Raw genomic sequence first — 16943 nt, 5'->3', positions numbered from 1 at the left:
GGCCAGACAAGGGTGTCACCATCTCAACATAAAAGGGGAGGGCAGGCCCAGGAGAGCCCCAATGCGAAGTCGTTGTGACATCCCAAAATTTTCCTTGTTCGACAAATTTTTCTGCCAATCCAGCAAAATTGGGAGTTCTATTAGACAAAATTATCCTCATTCAGCGACAATATTTGTAGCGTTCCATTCGGCAAATATTTGAGACTTTTTTCCCTCCCAAAGATTTAAGTTCAGGGTCCTCCTGGGCAGGGCCATAATTTGGACAATTTGGGGACTGGTCTGTTAGCCCTCCCCCCAAGATTTTAGAAGCAATGTAATTTTAAAATGATAGCAGTATTCACACAACACCAATATATTTTTTTAGATGGACTCTGAAGAAGATGTATACACTTTCAAACTCCATTGACAAATGCCCCCCCCCCCCCCCCGTTGGATATGTCCATGGGGCCAGAAGTGCCTGTTTTTCATTTGAGATCTGGCACAAAAGTATTTTGAGCCAAATTCTTAAAAAAATATTATAGTGTTAAAGCTATTTTGATAATGTACAAAACTATTCAAAAGAATGTTTCAAAGAATGATATTTCGCTACATTAGGAATATTTTGTAATTTCATTATCATGTTGACAGATCAATGAAGAAATATTAGAAATGAATTTAATTAGAACCTTCCATTGCTTTGTTTTCTTTGCTAGTTCCTACTTTAATTTTTAGGAACTTGTTACTTAATGCTCCAAAAAATGGTAAAAACTCCAACAAAAATGCTCTTTTTTATTATCATTATGGTTCTTAGGTCAAAAGGTTCTTCTTTTGTGTCCCCTTTTTTCTGATTTGGGTACCCGAGTGGTGTAAGTAACAATAAGAACATTTTTTCCAGGTTTCTGGGATCGGGAGCAGACGTCCGAAGGAGAATCAAAACAAAACAACTGAGGCTAGCCTCGTCTCCTGAGCGTTCTCATGCCAGCGATCCTAATTTTCCATTGGTTTACAGGGACAGGAAAAAAGGCGTGGTTTAATGCTTACCGTACGTTCGTTATCCCAGTGAATATTAACAGACTTCCGGTATTTTTGGGCAGAGACTACGAAAATTACCGTACGTACGGTAAGTGCGTAAGTTGCTAGGGTTCGTTACGAAGCATCCGAGCGATGACGTCATGATTAACGTATGCTATTTACGTATGGGCAGAGACTAGACCTCCAGTTGAGAATGACAACCCTACTTAAACGTTTGGCTGTACTAAACCCTTTAATTCAATTTTCTACACATTGAAGCTCTAGATGTGGAAAATTGAATTGTAATTTAACCAATATTTGATTAAAACAATAATTGGCTAACAATGTTAAATCTTTGATTACAACTCATATCTGAATTTAGGAACCTATTTTCTGGAAGGAATATGAGTGGTATTCAGGACTGTCATTGGAAGATATATCCACAATAGAATAATAAAAAAAATATTTTCTGCATAAAATATTTTTAAAAAAAAATCAAAATGCATGAGTTTAAACATTTTCAGTATTTACCCTTTTTATGTGTGGTTTGAAATGCTGTATGACAATTTTATAATAATATATACAAGTTTATAATTGTATAATAAACTTGATTTAGTTTAACTAACACACATAAAGAATGGTGTTTAATATCAAAAGAAGCATTATGGTTGTAGAAAATATGTTTCTTTAATCTATGATGGAGCAAATTGCAGTCTTTTATAAGGAAATGTTTCATTATTTAGTATTCTATAGAAATAAAACTTGCTAAATAATATAAGATAATCATACACGTTTTCATCTATGTTATACACTTAGGAGGAGGTTGTGCTTTCATTCTGCATTACATGTTTGGAGGGGAAAAAAAGATTTTACTTTGTGATTGTGTTTATTTATTGTAAAATATTCTTGTTATTTTCTTTTCAAATTTAGTACCATCTCCGCCAACTCTGCATCTGACTGTTATGAATGCAACCACTTTAGAAGTAGAATGGCAAATGCCTGCTGAGAATTCATATCCTGTTGAGGGCTTTTATCTCTCATACAGGCAACAGAATCAGCCTCTGAAACACCGGATCAAATTGTCAGACAGCGCTACAAAATATTATTTGCATGATCTTAGTAAGTTTAGTATTCTGATTGTTTTTTTTTTTTTTTTTTTTTCTTAATTTAATTCAGCTTGAAAACTTTATTCACAAGGTTTGCATTGTGATTATCAAACTATATTAAAATAACATTAATAACCTAATTGTTTAAAATTTTAAAAAATTATATAAACCTTGCATCCTAAAATGTTACCCCAAATACAAAAGTGATAACCAGCAACAGGCTCTAGGCCCAGCAAGATTGGTCCTAGTCCCTTTACTAGTCATGGGTGAAGGTCAATCGCCCTTTCAAATCCCTACCCCCTTACTCATTACAGCAACTTATTGGAAAATGTTGTAATGAGCAGGGCGAAGGTAGCTTTAAGAGTATCATTGATCTTCTCTGGGGACTAATGAAATGACTAAGACTAGCTTAACTGGGCCCAGAGCCTGTTGTTAGTCATTACTTTTGTTTATGTAATGTTTTGAGGCAAGCACAGCAGTAAATAATAACAAATAATGTTATATTTGGAGTATTTTGTTGTTGCGAAATAAAGTTTCTGGCTGTAATAAAGAGCTTATAGTTGAATAAAAGCAGTAGCCTGCACAGAAAATTTGGGGCCCATCACAAATGATTTGTCCAGGCCCTCTTCCATATTGTTTACTCCTTTATTTCACCTCTAGTTTTAAAAATATTAGGCCACCTTCAGGCTTGGGCCCTGGCCAAGAAGTGTCCCTTCTCCCCACCCCCTGGGCAAGCCCCTGAATAAAAGCTTTGTGTGAAGTTTTCAATAGACTTCCAAGTAAAGGGCAGAACTGGGGAAAGTCTTATGTCGCCATTGATTGGCAGTAACAATAGAATCTAAATGCTGGAAGGACCTTAAAAGCTTTTAAAATTTTACTATTTTATCTGATATAAACATTGAGAAAATTAAAGCAGCATGAACATTTTTGGTGCTGTACTAAGTTGTTAGTAATATATATTATAATATTATGTAATTGTGCGAAAGTCCTTAAAAACTTCTTTTATTTCCTTCAAAAACACTTTTTGGAAACCTTAGCACATAAAGAGCACAACTTTTTGCTATTCAAAACTTTTAAAGTCTTACCTTTGAACAATCATGTGGACCTTGAGACATAGCTATTGTGGGGAATGTTTGCTTGACTTATAAGTGCCTCTTGTACTCGAAAATTATTAAAGTATTTGATTTTTTTTTCATTGTATTGATTAAAAAAAAAAAAGGTTGTGTTTTTTAAATTTCAAACTATGTATTATCTCATTTTTAATCTTAATTTTCATTTCTGTGTTGTTCATTAAAAGGTCCTCATTCATGGTATGAAGTGTACATTGTCGCATTCAACAAAAATGGCCAAAGCAGAGAATCTGTCCGCACCATCATTACATTTTCCGGAGACAACCCAGATGTGGAAACTGTAGAAGGTATTGCATTTAGCACAATAAAAAATTATTTAAAGTGAAACCAATTTTTAAATTAACAACAGTGTTCATAAAATTATCTTTTGATTAAAATATAAAAAGAAAGGAAGTACTGTCCGTTCTCAAAAGCAAAGACAAGACTACTACTCAGTACAGATTCCATTTCGAAAATTGGCGATAGGTTGAGGATGGGCACTTACTGCTCGCACTTGTTGTCTTTGAACACATTATTTTTAACCTTTTACTTCCAGGTTTCCTTCCCTATTTTGATAAAATCACAGCAAACCTGACGCATGTGCAAATTGGCGCTAAGTCTCCGCTGAGGAAAATGAACAGTATCTCAGATTGATATGTTTATTATTTCTTCATTTCCTTAGCTGTATTTCTGTTTATATCTCATCCTGTCAGGTTCAGTGGATGCGCCACTTCAAAAGTGGGGGTGGGGGGGGGACAAGGGAGGGGAGAAAATGGCAGGAATATTGTTTTTGGATAAATTTTAAAAGTTACTGACAATATTTTTTTTAACAAAGTTTTTTATTTACCCTAGTTTTCTTTCTGTAGTATGACTTGATTTCGTTGATTGGATGGCAATAGCTTCTGTTTTATATGAAACTGCTACATTTATTATTAATCATGTTTTAGCAACCATGCCAGTCTCACCTCTCGCATATGCTGTACATTTTTGCTGCTGGTACCAATGTAGGACAGGATGTTCACCATGTCTTTTTGGAAATTTTTTTAAAGAAATCGAGTTCGTAGACAGTTTTACAGTTTATCTAGGTTCGTTTGTGGCATCATGGTCAGCTGATTCAAATTCATTGGTTTGAAGAGGATTTTCGCCACTTCTTCTTTTTCACATTTTCCATAAATCAACTTTTGGAGAGGGAGAGAATTGAAGAGACCATGTTCATAACACACACAAACTAATTTATTTTTCTACTCATAAAGTTATCCCACTATTCGGTCAGGAGGTTTTTTCCAGTCATGCCTTCACGACTGTCTATAGCCATATAACCCAGGCGCTCTCATGCATCTGCTCAGTAGGCAATTGCGGAAAAAGCCCCATTACACAATTATGCAGATCCCAAGTTGGGATCCCTGTCAAGTGGTACGTAATGTAACCGCGTAGAGCATATAATTTCTTACACTGTTCTGTTGGCACACCATTAATTTCAACGAACTTTTAATAACTTTTCACTTGTGAAATACGAAGATTTGACCATGATTTAAAAACAACAGTGTTCATGTGACTGAGACCTGCATGAGCAGCTGGTGCACCAAAAAAGTGTGGGGTCAGAAAAGATGTGTGGGGGGGGGGGAGGCTTTAAATTTGACTTTTTTTGCAAAAGTAGGCCATATCATTGCATTTTAACATCATTATTGATGTAAAGATCTTCAAAAAAATTCGGTACATGGCCTTGAAAATAAAGACTGATGGCCGCAGTAGGCTCCCTCCTTTCAATTCAAAGATGGTAATAGTGACGTGAGAAATAGAATACACTCTTACTGAATTGATTCTCCTTTGTTTAAACATGTGAATTCATCAATACTAGCTCTTTTTTGATCGATTAATGATTTAGCGCTTGGAAAAGTGAAGGGGCTATCCCCCTCCTTACCCCCCTATACAAGCTGTCTATGGAAGCCTTGTTCCCATTCTGTTGATCTCACTGTGATAACTGTGGAACAGTTCATTAAAAGCACAACACCTTCAGGAACATTTCATCCGCCATATTCAAAAAATCTTGATGTGCAGACAATTTTTTCAAAAATGACAATCAAAGCCATTTGTATAGAGAATGGATTTCTCCTTTATCAAATCCAAAAGTTATTTTTACTGACCAACTGTTTTGTTGGAAATCCAATAGCGCAGCAACAATGCTTTTTTTTTTTTTTGTTTTCTTTTGCTAGAACCACTAGAGATTCTCTAGCAATTTCTGTATTTTAAATTTTACAAACAGTTCCTTAAACTTTTTTATACTAGCAAAGAGCTGATCCTGAATTTTTGAAGTAATCTTTGGATTGTTTATCAAGTTGACCTAAATTTCAAATTAGTCTGTATTGGAGAGAAATCAGGATTTTTAAACGAAATAAAAATAAGTTTTACTTGAAAAAGCAATCTGGAATGGCGTTCCACCTTGTTGAAAAGTGCTGGAGTGCTGTACCAGTGTTTAAGCCCCCGTTACACCACTGTTTATGAGAAACATTCAATACAATTAAATGAGAGAATGTGATTTAACTTTTTCATTAAATAAATTTATATGGATGTAAAATAAAATATATCTGTGCAAAGAAATTTTAGACTATTTTTCTTTTAAAGAAATTTTTCAGTGGAAATAAACATGCTATTTCTTTTTTACCCCATGATAACAATTGCATGTGGTAATATAATGTGTTTTTTTTTCCTTTAATACCTAAGAACTAATATATGTGTTCTTGAAAGATGATTAATTTTCATTTTATTTTAACAAAAACAACCAAAAAGAGTTTTCTTCAAGTTTTTTTTTTTTTTTTTTGTTAATTTATTTATGGCTTCCTGTCATTTCAAACTGTTCGTATAAAAATATCATGTAAATTTATTTGATCTGAAAATTATCATGTTTAAAAATAGATTTATGTATTGTAAATGAATTCCTTTCTTATTTTCATAGTATGTTTTATGTTTACATATGGTAATTAAATATATTTAAATCTGTACATATTGTTAGGTGTACAATCATTGCTTTTTTTAGTTGTGGAACCTCCTCAACAGCTTGAAGGAGAGCCAACCAGTCCCACAAGCATTCGACTTTTCTGGAAAGCACCCATCACAAATAGAAACATCACTGATTATACTGTTCGATATCATCCTGTCTCTTCTACTGGACTAGTCAATGAGTCGAGCATGAACTACATTCGCAGGTGATTTTTTCTGTGATTAATCTATTTTTTTAGATTTAGAAGAAAAACTTCAATTTTTTTTTTCACTTAGTGATGATTCTCATACACTTACACACGCATGTGTGTGGGTTTGTATATATATACTAGAGGACCTGACAGACGTTGTTCTGTTCAAACTTTGCAAATTGAAAAGTTAAAAAATTTCAATAAACTATCAGGTGTTTGAACCGTTCTTTTAAAAAAGAAGACATTAAAAAAATGTTTTAAGCTGCTATGATGTCAGAATTCATGTATTTATTACAACTTGATTTATATAATGCCCACTGAGCAGTTGTTCTTCTCTCGTACTTGAAGGTTTGTTTTTTCAGCCATACTCAAAAGATAAAAAACGTCTTCAGATATTGAGTGAAAAAAATCTAACTACAAATCTAGAACAAACGGGAAATCCCGCTGCAACATCCCCCATATGAAAAAGAATAAAACAATCGAAAGGATATCATTTAGAAAAATGATAAATGTAGAAACAGTTCTCTGAATAAGCGAAAATCACTCATCCCTCCCTCCTCCCCCTCCCGATGCAAAATAAAAATTTATCTTTAACTAAAAAGACTAAAAACTCTTTAAAAATGAAAAACAATTCTTTGCAATTTGAAATATTTCGCCAAATAAACAAAAATTACAAAAAATTACATTAACAATATCTTTAAAATGTAAACAAATGATCGCGCAACTCTATTGTTTATAGCCAAAGTCGCCAAGCCATCATGTTACTGTAATTCAGCCGATCAGTGAGAGAAGCCAACTCCGACCGATTAGCGGTCCGATCTTTTGAACCAACACTTTTTAAGTTTCATATATTGCCTAATTTGTTCTTTCCGTCAAAGATAAAGATTTTCCAGTGAACTGTTCTTTTGTGTACAGAACTACCCTGCTGTAATTTATCTGGATGAAAATAAAATTTGTTTCGTCTTTAAATTCCATCATCTTTTCCTTTAATGTGCTGATTAGTTATATAACCCTTAAAGAATTCTCAACATTGGTGCCAAAACTCAGATGGATTTCAGACGAGAAACAAATATTGCTAGGTACGGTACTTTCTGATCATTTGGTTAGAAAACCTGAAGCACCGATCCAGTCACATGTTCAACTACGACGACAGAATACACATTTTGCGTGAACCTTCCAGTACTTTACTTTAAAATATATCAAGGGATCTAAAATCATTCCTTTCAAGCGAAATGAAGGCTTCACTCTCTCTTTCTACGTTTTATCTATTCTCAATTCACATATTACAGTAGGAAATTTCATTATAAAAAGCAGAGCTGGCTTTCTTATTGTCCTTTGGCAACGAGTTAAATATTTATTTCCGTTCTCTCTCAACAATAGGTTGAAATAAATATTAATCGTTTGAGAGATTTTACCATCCAATGTTTAAATTAATTAATTAATTAACAAAAACGTTTCTGATTCGATCCATCTCGCTTCGAAACCATGCTTGCCACAACTTAATTACATACAAAAAATTTGATCAAAATCGGTCCAGCTGTTTAAAAGCCTTATGGTGACAAACGTACGCACTGAAGATTTTTATATATTAAGATATATATATATATACATATTAAGTGTGTTAAAGTTTGTTCCCCTTTCGACAGGCTAATTTTTTCAGGCTAACCTGGAAAATAGGGAAAATTATTACTTTAGTATGATTGTGTGCACTTGGAACTGCTTACCGGAAGAGGCTGTAATGAGTCAGGGGATAGATAGCTTTGAAGGGCCATTGATCTTCATTGGGGACTAATAAACTGACTAGGACAAGCCAAGCTGTGCCCAGAGCCTGTTGCTGGTCATCACAATGTTATTTGTATTAATTTGTAAAATAACAAAAAGAACTAAGACAAGACTCATCTGTTATATAAAAGTCTCAAAATTATGAAACGGATTCTAAAATGAAAGAATAAGGGTGGAAAAATACAATTTCTCAAAATTACCAAGATAAACAACTGTTCATAAACGAAAACCAATTTAATAAAATTAAAATAAATTAAAATACTGAAGTGGGTTTCTGTTCATGGCCTGCATCAAACAACAAAAATAGACATTTTATTGAGTTAATTTTCTTGTAATTTGTTATGCTTACATTTCTGTACAGTAGCTTTGGCTTTGTGTGATTGGTGAGATATTAGGGTTTAGGTAAGGTTAAGCAACTTATATCAATGAACACCACATCACATAAACTAAAAAATAATATCCACAAAGATGAACAAATGGAGGAAAACGGAACCACCCTGCTTTTCTTTTAACTATTTATTTATTTACTTTTGTTAATTTAAGAGGTAGCTTTTGTTTTCATTTGATTGTGAATTCGAAATGAATTTAAACTAGCATTTTTTTAAAATTTTAACACTTAAATTTTGAGCCATCTTTAAAATAAAAATACCCATAAATTTGTGAAACATTTTTTAAACAAGGCTGAAAACTCCTTTAGAAGCTGTAATGCACCCATGCAAATTCGATTGTTGTAATATTTTGTTTTAGCCAATTATCCTAATCTCTTCAAAGTCATCAGCTGTAAGAAACGTGTCTTCCATTTGATGAATATCTTGTAAATTGCTAACTCTGTTAGCTGTACATTATTAGGATTTGTAATATTTTGCAGATAAATTTGTCGGACCTTGCCCACATATAATTGAGACTCTTTCTACAAAAGCATTGGAACTAGCATTGCAGTAAAAACATATTTAAATTGACGATATCATCCAAACATGTGATCACAAAAGGCAACATTTTTATCAAGATAATTAATTAGGAAGCTTATGACAAAAAAATAAAATGACTTAACAATGACCATGTTAACAATAGGTGGTGATTACTGCACTTTAAAAGAGAATGCATAAAAGCGATATATGTTTCAATGTTTGTTTCCTTGAGATGCATTCATGACACTGAAAAGTTTTTTTGGCAGTTCTTTTAAATTAAGCAACTCTCTGACCTGGTGAACACAAAGGACTACTTGATGTGTTTTTAAATTTGTAGCAGAAATTAATAAAATTTTACATATATGCTTCCCTGTTTATGTGTCTTGTTTATTTTTTTAGTTACTAATTTATTAATTTTAATCTGCATTTGACAATTTTGAACATTGATAGTACAGTGGAACTTTGCTGTATACATCATTAGTAAAAACTACCTACCATTAATTTGAACATATTCTAATACTTAAAGATAAGATGTGCATGCATTTTGCATCTGCTGTTAAGTTTTATATTAAACTTTATATTTTTAGTACAAATACAGAAGTAGTGATTATGGATCTTCAACCTTACACACTCTATGAGTTTTCTGTGAGGTCACATGATAGTAGCAAGCGCCAAGGGCCTTTCAGCCAACCCGTGGAATGTCGTACAAATGAAGCTAGTAAGAACATTTTAAAATCTTTACTCGTTTTATTTTTTTTCTTTGTAAATGGTTAGTATAAGGGTTGCCCAAATGAAAAGTGGATATGAGCAATAAAATCAGAATGAATGATTTAATTAGAGCCCGACTACACAAGTATATGAAGGGTGGTATGAGGTTTGTATCTCAAATGCCATTCAGTGGTTGAACCTGTTTGCAGTGGAGGAAATTGTACAAAATTAAAGTCGTGCTATCCATGGATGCGTCCAGACCGGAAAGCACAGTGGTACGGTTAACGGTGGCAAACGATATCAGATCTGCCGAGATTGAGCCAAGCAAACATCATGATTCGTTAGTTCGATTACCTTCGTTAATGAAATTATCCAAGCTAATCGAAGGATTAAGAGACCAGTGAAATCAGTGACAAACTCAACCTGAGTAAAGGTACGGTTTGCACTATCATCCACAAAGATCATCCCAGGAAACCCAGACCACCCTAAACAAATTTTCCGTTGGGAACTTTTTTAGCACCCCGGTATAATGCGGTCTTGTCGCAATGTGACTTCCACATCTTAAGGCCACATTACTGGGGAAACCTGACGATGAAGTGAAGGAAGCTGTGCAGGTCTTCCTCAGGAATCGGCCCCGATCTTTCTACAGCAAAGGCATCAACCTGCTGCTGCAATGCAGGGACCTGTGCTTCAACGCCTATGACGATTTCTTTTGATTTACGTTGAAAGTATTATGTTTTTCAACCTTTCCACTTTTCATTTGGGCAACCCTTATACTTTGTTGAAAATGCTTTTTAAAATTAAATATTTAGCTGTTTTGGTTGCGTTACTAACATTTTATTGTAAATTACTTGAACGTTTGTGTAATGAAATTACTGAATTATTAAAATGGAATGAATGTGAAATTAAAATCTGACAATAAGAGCTTTTTTCCCCCTTCACATTTTATTAGCATTTCATTCCTTCATTTCTTTCCCTCTAAATATTTTCAGTTTAAGTCTGTTGTTTTGTTTACTCGTTTTTAATGTTGCAAGTGTTAATTGCTTTCTATTAATGTTCCATCATGTCAAGAAGAATGATTTTTTGATTCATTAGATTTTATTATGAATTTGTAGTATACTTTGGCTCTAGTTGGTTAATGCACTATGTTGTGCTAAGTGTGAATTGTCCCTGTGGATTACGTGGGGACCTTATAGCTTAAAATAGAATCTAAACCACCAGAGATAACAATTAAAAGAAACTCTAAACTAGTTAGACTGGATTCCAGATTATGTGCACTAAAAAAATTATTAAAACTGCCTGTGCACTAAAAATTAAAAAATATGTATGAAACATATTTTTATTTAAACATGTGAAAAGCTGTCACATTTCAATTTAAAAAGGGAATCTCCTTATTTTTGCACATTGTTATTACAGCAATAAATGTACATTGAAACTATTATTGACAGAAAATGGTTTCAACATTAATTACCCACTTTTATTCTACTTAACTCGGTGGCATTGTGGCTATCGTCATTGGCAGGAAGTTTCTATGGAGAAGGCGTAGAATAACTGGGGTAACCCACTATGACAAGTATTTGAACATTGGTGGTAACGATGTAGAAAAATAGTTAAAAGTGTGCTCTTTCATGTAAAAATAAAATTGGCTGAAAATCTGATTTTTTTTACCAATTTTTTTTTTTTTTCAAAACTGTACTTACTGCCAAAATACACCTCATAAATCAGCATAGTTCAACTTCAGGTTTCTCACTGTTAACATTATTTGCAATTGATAGACCTTTGGTTTAATCTAAGAAATAATTATTATTATTTTTTTTTTTAAACTTTTATATGCATTTACAGGACCATCTCCACCTGAAGATTTACAATGGGGTCCCATTGACACAAAGTCTGTGCGTTTAAACTGGGTACCTCCAAGACATCCAAATGGAATCATTACATCATATCGTGTACTGTATACCACTCGTTTTGACCAAAATCTTGATGGTTGGCACAGTGTTGACGAAAAAGGTATAATGTTAAAAGGTTTTGAAACTGAATGCACTTTACTTTTTTCTCCTCTCTTCTGTTAGTTTAAACTTAATCCTTTTTTTTTAAATATTTTCTAATTCATATGTTAGTTTTGCACCGGATTAGTTCAGTTGTATTAATATATGTTAGATTGGTCATGTGAGTGTTGTATACTTTTCCTCAATTGTATGGGGAACATTTGGAGTTTTAGGGACAATTTAACTGTTAAGAAAAAAAAACATTCAGATGCGGAAAAATAAATTTTCCACTTTTTCAGTTGGATTTAAATTTATTTTAAACATTTGAATCTCAATTTGTTTGAAAATCAAATACTGATCTCACCATCATGTAAAGGCTCTGAAGATCGCAAAAAAGTTCACAAGTGAAAAATAGAAATTAAAAAAAAACTACAAATGAAGTTGAAAAGTGAAGCATTAAAGTGTGCATTGTAATTGTCAAATAGTACCATGTGTATACACATAAATAAGGTTATGTAGTTTCAAAATGCAAATAGTTCAAGTTACATGTATGTTTTTTGTTAAATATTTTTTATTTTATGAATACTAAGAAGGAAGACTTATGTATCCAAATGTCCTTTGTGTACCCTTTGTGTCCTTTGTTTGTCCAAATGTCCCTGAGTATTACTTGGGATTTTTTTTTTTTTTTTTGAATGCATCGTATTGTTATGCTCCAATACAGTCACACCCCGATTTAACCAATTCACGGTAACCAAAACTTTTATACGTTAAATCGGGATGTGAAAAAGAAATTGAAAAATTGCTCTCACTTTATCTAAAACCCATAATAAGCAACTGCACAAAAATATCCATAATTAGAAAGTGTACACTTTTTATTCATTATTTCGTGACTTATTACAAACTAGTTAATTTGAAACTTTAAACTACTGAGTAATAGATGTTTGACACTGAAATACTGTGTCATTTGCAGCCTGCTGCATGAGATATGTATTTACAGTTTTCAAGCCATGCAAAGCATTTGAAAAGTAACAATTTTAATGGGAGTTTCATTATTGCTTTCTGCATCAGAATCAATATTCGTTGATTGCCACCTCACCCTTCAAAAATGGCCGATTCCAAGAAATGTCTTTTTCTGCTTCTGACAATATGGGTATAACATTTGGAAAACAATCCAATATTTCCTAACTCAAATTAAGAAGAAAAAAAAAATCGGCTGTTAAAAGTAATTCATTAATTCAGGGTTTATCATTCGGTAAGTAGGGATGTTTGCCTTCATTTTTAGTTGGGGGAAAAAGAAAAATTTGCTAAATTAGTTAAATAGAGGTTCTTTAAATCAGGCTATATATATATATATCAAGAGAATTTTTTTTCTGCTTCATCTTGTTAAATTCGATTCAGGCTTGCGAAAAATTAATTTGCTCAACGCTATAGATGACAGCCCTTTACTGAAGGTTTCAAAGGACAGAGGTTAATGTTCGTTCAAAGTGTAAAGTATTTCTATTTATTTATTTTTATCTATGTACTTAATTTTTTATTTATTTATTTATTAAATTTTTACAAAATAATGCTCCACTAGAAGCTGCTACACTAAGTGGCAGTCGCCTCAAGCAAAAATGCAGTGGCTACAAAACTTAAATTTTGCATGCATGTAATTCAAAATATCAATTTTTAACTACTAAGAAAATTTAATTTTGTATTTAACATTTAACTTTTTCAATTTAAAAAAAAGACAATTTTTTGACCCAAACCATCAAAATAACATGACAGTTATAAGGTTAAATATGTCTGTGATCACAAAAGCCCTCCAAGTTCTTATTCCAAATCAGCACCTCTGAAGGTGCTGGATTTGGAATGGAACTCCTGGTCCGGATAAAAAAACAGAACCCTCTTCAGGGTCACCCAACTGGTTAAACCATTTGTTGTAATAGATGTGCGGGACCTTGTTATGTAGTCGAATATGTGTTAGTGAGTCGAATATGGTGTAAATCAATCTTCGAACTGAATGTCGATATTGTATAGATATATTTGTAGGAGAGCCTTGTTTTAAAGTTACAAAATACAATGAAAACAGTTAAACCATGTATAGTGGTAGGTTTGTAGGAGCCTGGAGTGTAATGTACTGTGATTTGTATAAGCGTTTACCATTTCTTCTTCAGCATTTTTGCCACCACTAATTATTTCAGGTCAGATGTTTCTAGTCTTTCTCTGTTGATTTGTGGTTAAATTTTTATCTGCATCAACAAAGTCCTAAGTCGTTGAAAGTACTTGTAGTGAGTCCAGTGGATAAAATTAGCGTATGTTGCGCTTTTAAAATAAATATTTATGATTTAAAAAATGCACCTTTAATGCCATGTTTCCTCTGTCAAATCTCTCCCATCTTTACAACCAAAGTGTAAACTGATCATGATTTCTGCTCTGCGTTCATGTATACGACATCTGCAAGAACTAGCGCAGCCAGAAATACCTTCTGGAAGGTTTTTTTTTTTTAAACAGTCATGTACATGTGGAAAAAATTACTGTATTTGGATTGGCATTAATGCTAAACCAAGGCCTCTGGGGGTTTTTTAACCCCAAAACCCCCCTCTTCATCGCATCACTGTCTGCAAGTAGTATACCAATTTTAGTTAAAAGCAATAATGACTTAAATCAATTGTTTATCCCATTTCTTTTAAGGTTCTGAATCTACTACATTACTCACTGGTCTTGCAAGCAATACTCTTTACTACTTATGTATGAAAGCGAAAAATAAAGCTGGTTTTAGCCCTGCCACTTCAGCAATCACAATAAATATACCTGTTCGGCATAACAACTCTAAATTACCTAGTCAAGAAAGTAAGAAACAATGCTTTTTTCTTTCTTTTTAAAAATTAGTTTTAATGTTTACCATGAATTTATTTTTTAACTTTGAATTTACACTAAAGTAAGAATTAATGTGTATGTATGTGGTATATGTATGAATTTTGAAACAATGAACAGATTAAATCTACACAAAAAATAAACCACATAAATCTGAAATAAGTTCTATTATTTCCAGTCATACAGTTATTTAATTGTCATACCTTGTGTATTCATTATTTTCTGCTTCTTTTAAGTAATTTTTATGCTTTTATTAATTTTTTTTATCAATCTAAAATGTTTCAAGGCGGGGAACAGAACAATGCTCCTTTTTGCAAGTGTATTATTCCGAAAAACAGAAGTTATTTTAGTGTGTAGAAGTTAGTACTCAAGGAAAATAAATTTTCTTTTGTTCCTACCTTATGCACTTTCCTTAATAGTAACTAATTCTCATTAAAACATTTTTGAGTTATTTAATGAGTTACTTTTTCCAAATATAATTTTAAATGGTTTTATGTGCAAATAAAATTTATGCATGAAAAACACTAAATGTTTCTTAACTCATTCACTTGTTCATATCCAGAAAATAATAATAAAATTAAATAAATAATAAAATAAATACTTCAAATCTAAATTATTTTGTTATTTTAAAAAACAAAAATAAAGGGGGGGAGGAGGACTTTCACAGACTTTTCTTGCCTATATTCTTTTCAGTAATGCAGTTTAATTTGCTCTAAAACTTACATTAAAATACTAAATGGCAATATTGACACTGTCAATAGTTGTGAAAAACTCATGTGTCTAACAGTGCTAGAGGTGATCAATTGAATAAGTACAATAGTTCAGTAAGATCAGCCCAGTTAAGCCCCTGCTGCTGGCTGTCTGTTTTGTAATTTGTTCAGTCAGAAACATTCATCCTCATATAAATAATAGCCGATGAGGAAGTAACCCGCGTGTTTCAACACTGAAACTCGCGCCACGGTATGATCATTTGATAATATGTTTTGGTAATATTTAACATGCAGGGAAATGCTTCATCGTGACAAGGCTGAGCTTGATCCGGTGATTTAAATGTTTTACTGGTAAGACTCATTTTAGGAGAATAAAGAAACGTAAAAATTGGTCAACAGTGACCGCTATCTACTGGAGTTAATGTGTAATCCACTGGAATTAGGCCAAATTTAACTTAAACTACCAAAATATCACCAAACAGGCAATCGCTGCGTTCAAATGTACATAGAAGCAAATTTTCACCGGTCATACCATGACGGACGACTTTCTAGTATTAAAATAATTACATGCTGATATCAGTCATTGTGGTGTACATTTAATGCTCAAGTAATTTCATGTGTTCGTTTTCTGTGTTAAACAACATCCTTTTGTGTTTTCAGTGTTTGATGCAGAGCCTCCAGACCCATTTCTTGGTATTGTTTTAGGGATATCTATAGGTGTGGGTTGCATCATTATTTGCGCATTCATCATCATTTGTCGTAGCAGGTATATTTTTCTCGTCTCTTTACCTTTCAAAGAAATCAATTTCCTACATTCCATCATTGCTACGTTTTATATTTATGCTGTTTCAAAAGTTCTGTCTAATGCAATGAATTTAGTGACTTTCAAACATATGTTTGGGCTCTGCAGATTTTAAATGAGACAATAACAATAAATTTTTTGTTACTAACAATAGGCTGTTTTGTTGCCTTGTATATTACAAGATTATTTTGAACATTAAGCACACCAGAGTTTTAAACATTTATAATCTTCAGCCTTTCAATTAAAATTAAGTGTGCTGCTTTTCTGATTATTTTGTAGAAACCAACTTGCAAAACCCATCTGAATGTATCAATACTTGCTTGTATGGGATTGTCATAAAACTGGAATTATGCATAAAGTAATGTTTTAAATAAACGAAACTATGCTGCTTATTGTACAGTGGTCTATTTATAATTTTCAGCAGTTTTACTAATGTCTGCACTAGATTTAGTTTTTTTTTCTGATCAGTCTTAATTGATGTATACTTTATTAAGCTTTAAAAAAAATTCGGAAATAAGTTGCAGCGACGTATGATCTGTGGATGCTATTTTTTATTATTATACATCATGCACAATACCGATCAATAATATTATTAAATTATATTTCTATTAAAAAACAAGCAGCCTGTGTACAGGATCCCCCTAGTTTGGAGAAAAAAAATATGTTTGAGGAAAATCTGGGTTTCGGGTCTTCCGGAACTCTGAAATTAGGATCTTATACTTTGTCTGCAGTTTTTCTTGTCACTATTGCTTTATTTGCATTTTGCATATGCCATGTCTCAAAATTTTATGTATCA

The 16943-nt window shown here is 32.7% G+C and overlaps 1 protein-coding gene across 1 annotated transcript in view; it reads left to right on the top strand.

Annotated features, from left to right (window-relative positions):
- LOC129230392 (protogenin B-like) overlaps window positions 1-16943 on the top strand; it is a 215315-nt gene that overhangs the window by 176087 nt on the left and 22285 nt on the right. The window contains exons 13-19 of the mRNA XM_054864791.1: window positions 1921-2109; window positions 3394-3513; window positions 6240-6408; window positions 9671-9801; window positions 11634-11801; window positions 14453-14611; window positions 16006-16111. Coding sequence (XP_054720766.1) covers window positions 1921-2109; window positions 3394-3513; window positions 6240-6408; window positions 9671-9801; window positions 11634-11801; window positions 14453-14611; window positions 16006-16111 — 1042 coding nt within the window. The remainder of the gene's footprint in view (window positions 1-1920; window positions 2110-3393; window positions 3514-6239; window positions 6409-9670; window positions 9802-11633; window positions 11802-14452; window positions 14612-16005; window positions 16112-16943) is intronic.

The sequence above is a fragment of the Uloborus diversus genome, chromosome 9 (genome assembly GCF_026930045.1).
Source record: "Uloborus diversus isolate 005 chromosome 9, Udiv.v.3.1, whole genome shotgun sequence".
In the NCBI taxonomy this organism is placed as follows: domain Eukaryota; kingdom Metazoa; phylum Arthropoda; class Arachnida; order Araneae; family Uloboridae; genus Uloborus; species Uloborus diversus.
Note: the sequence above shows the minus strand (reverse complement) of the source record. Positions and strands in the feature narration are given on the sequence as shown.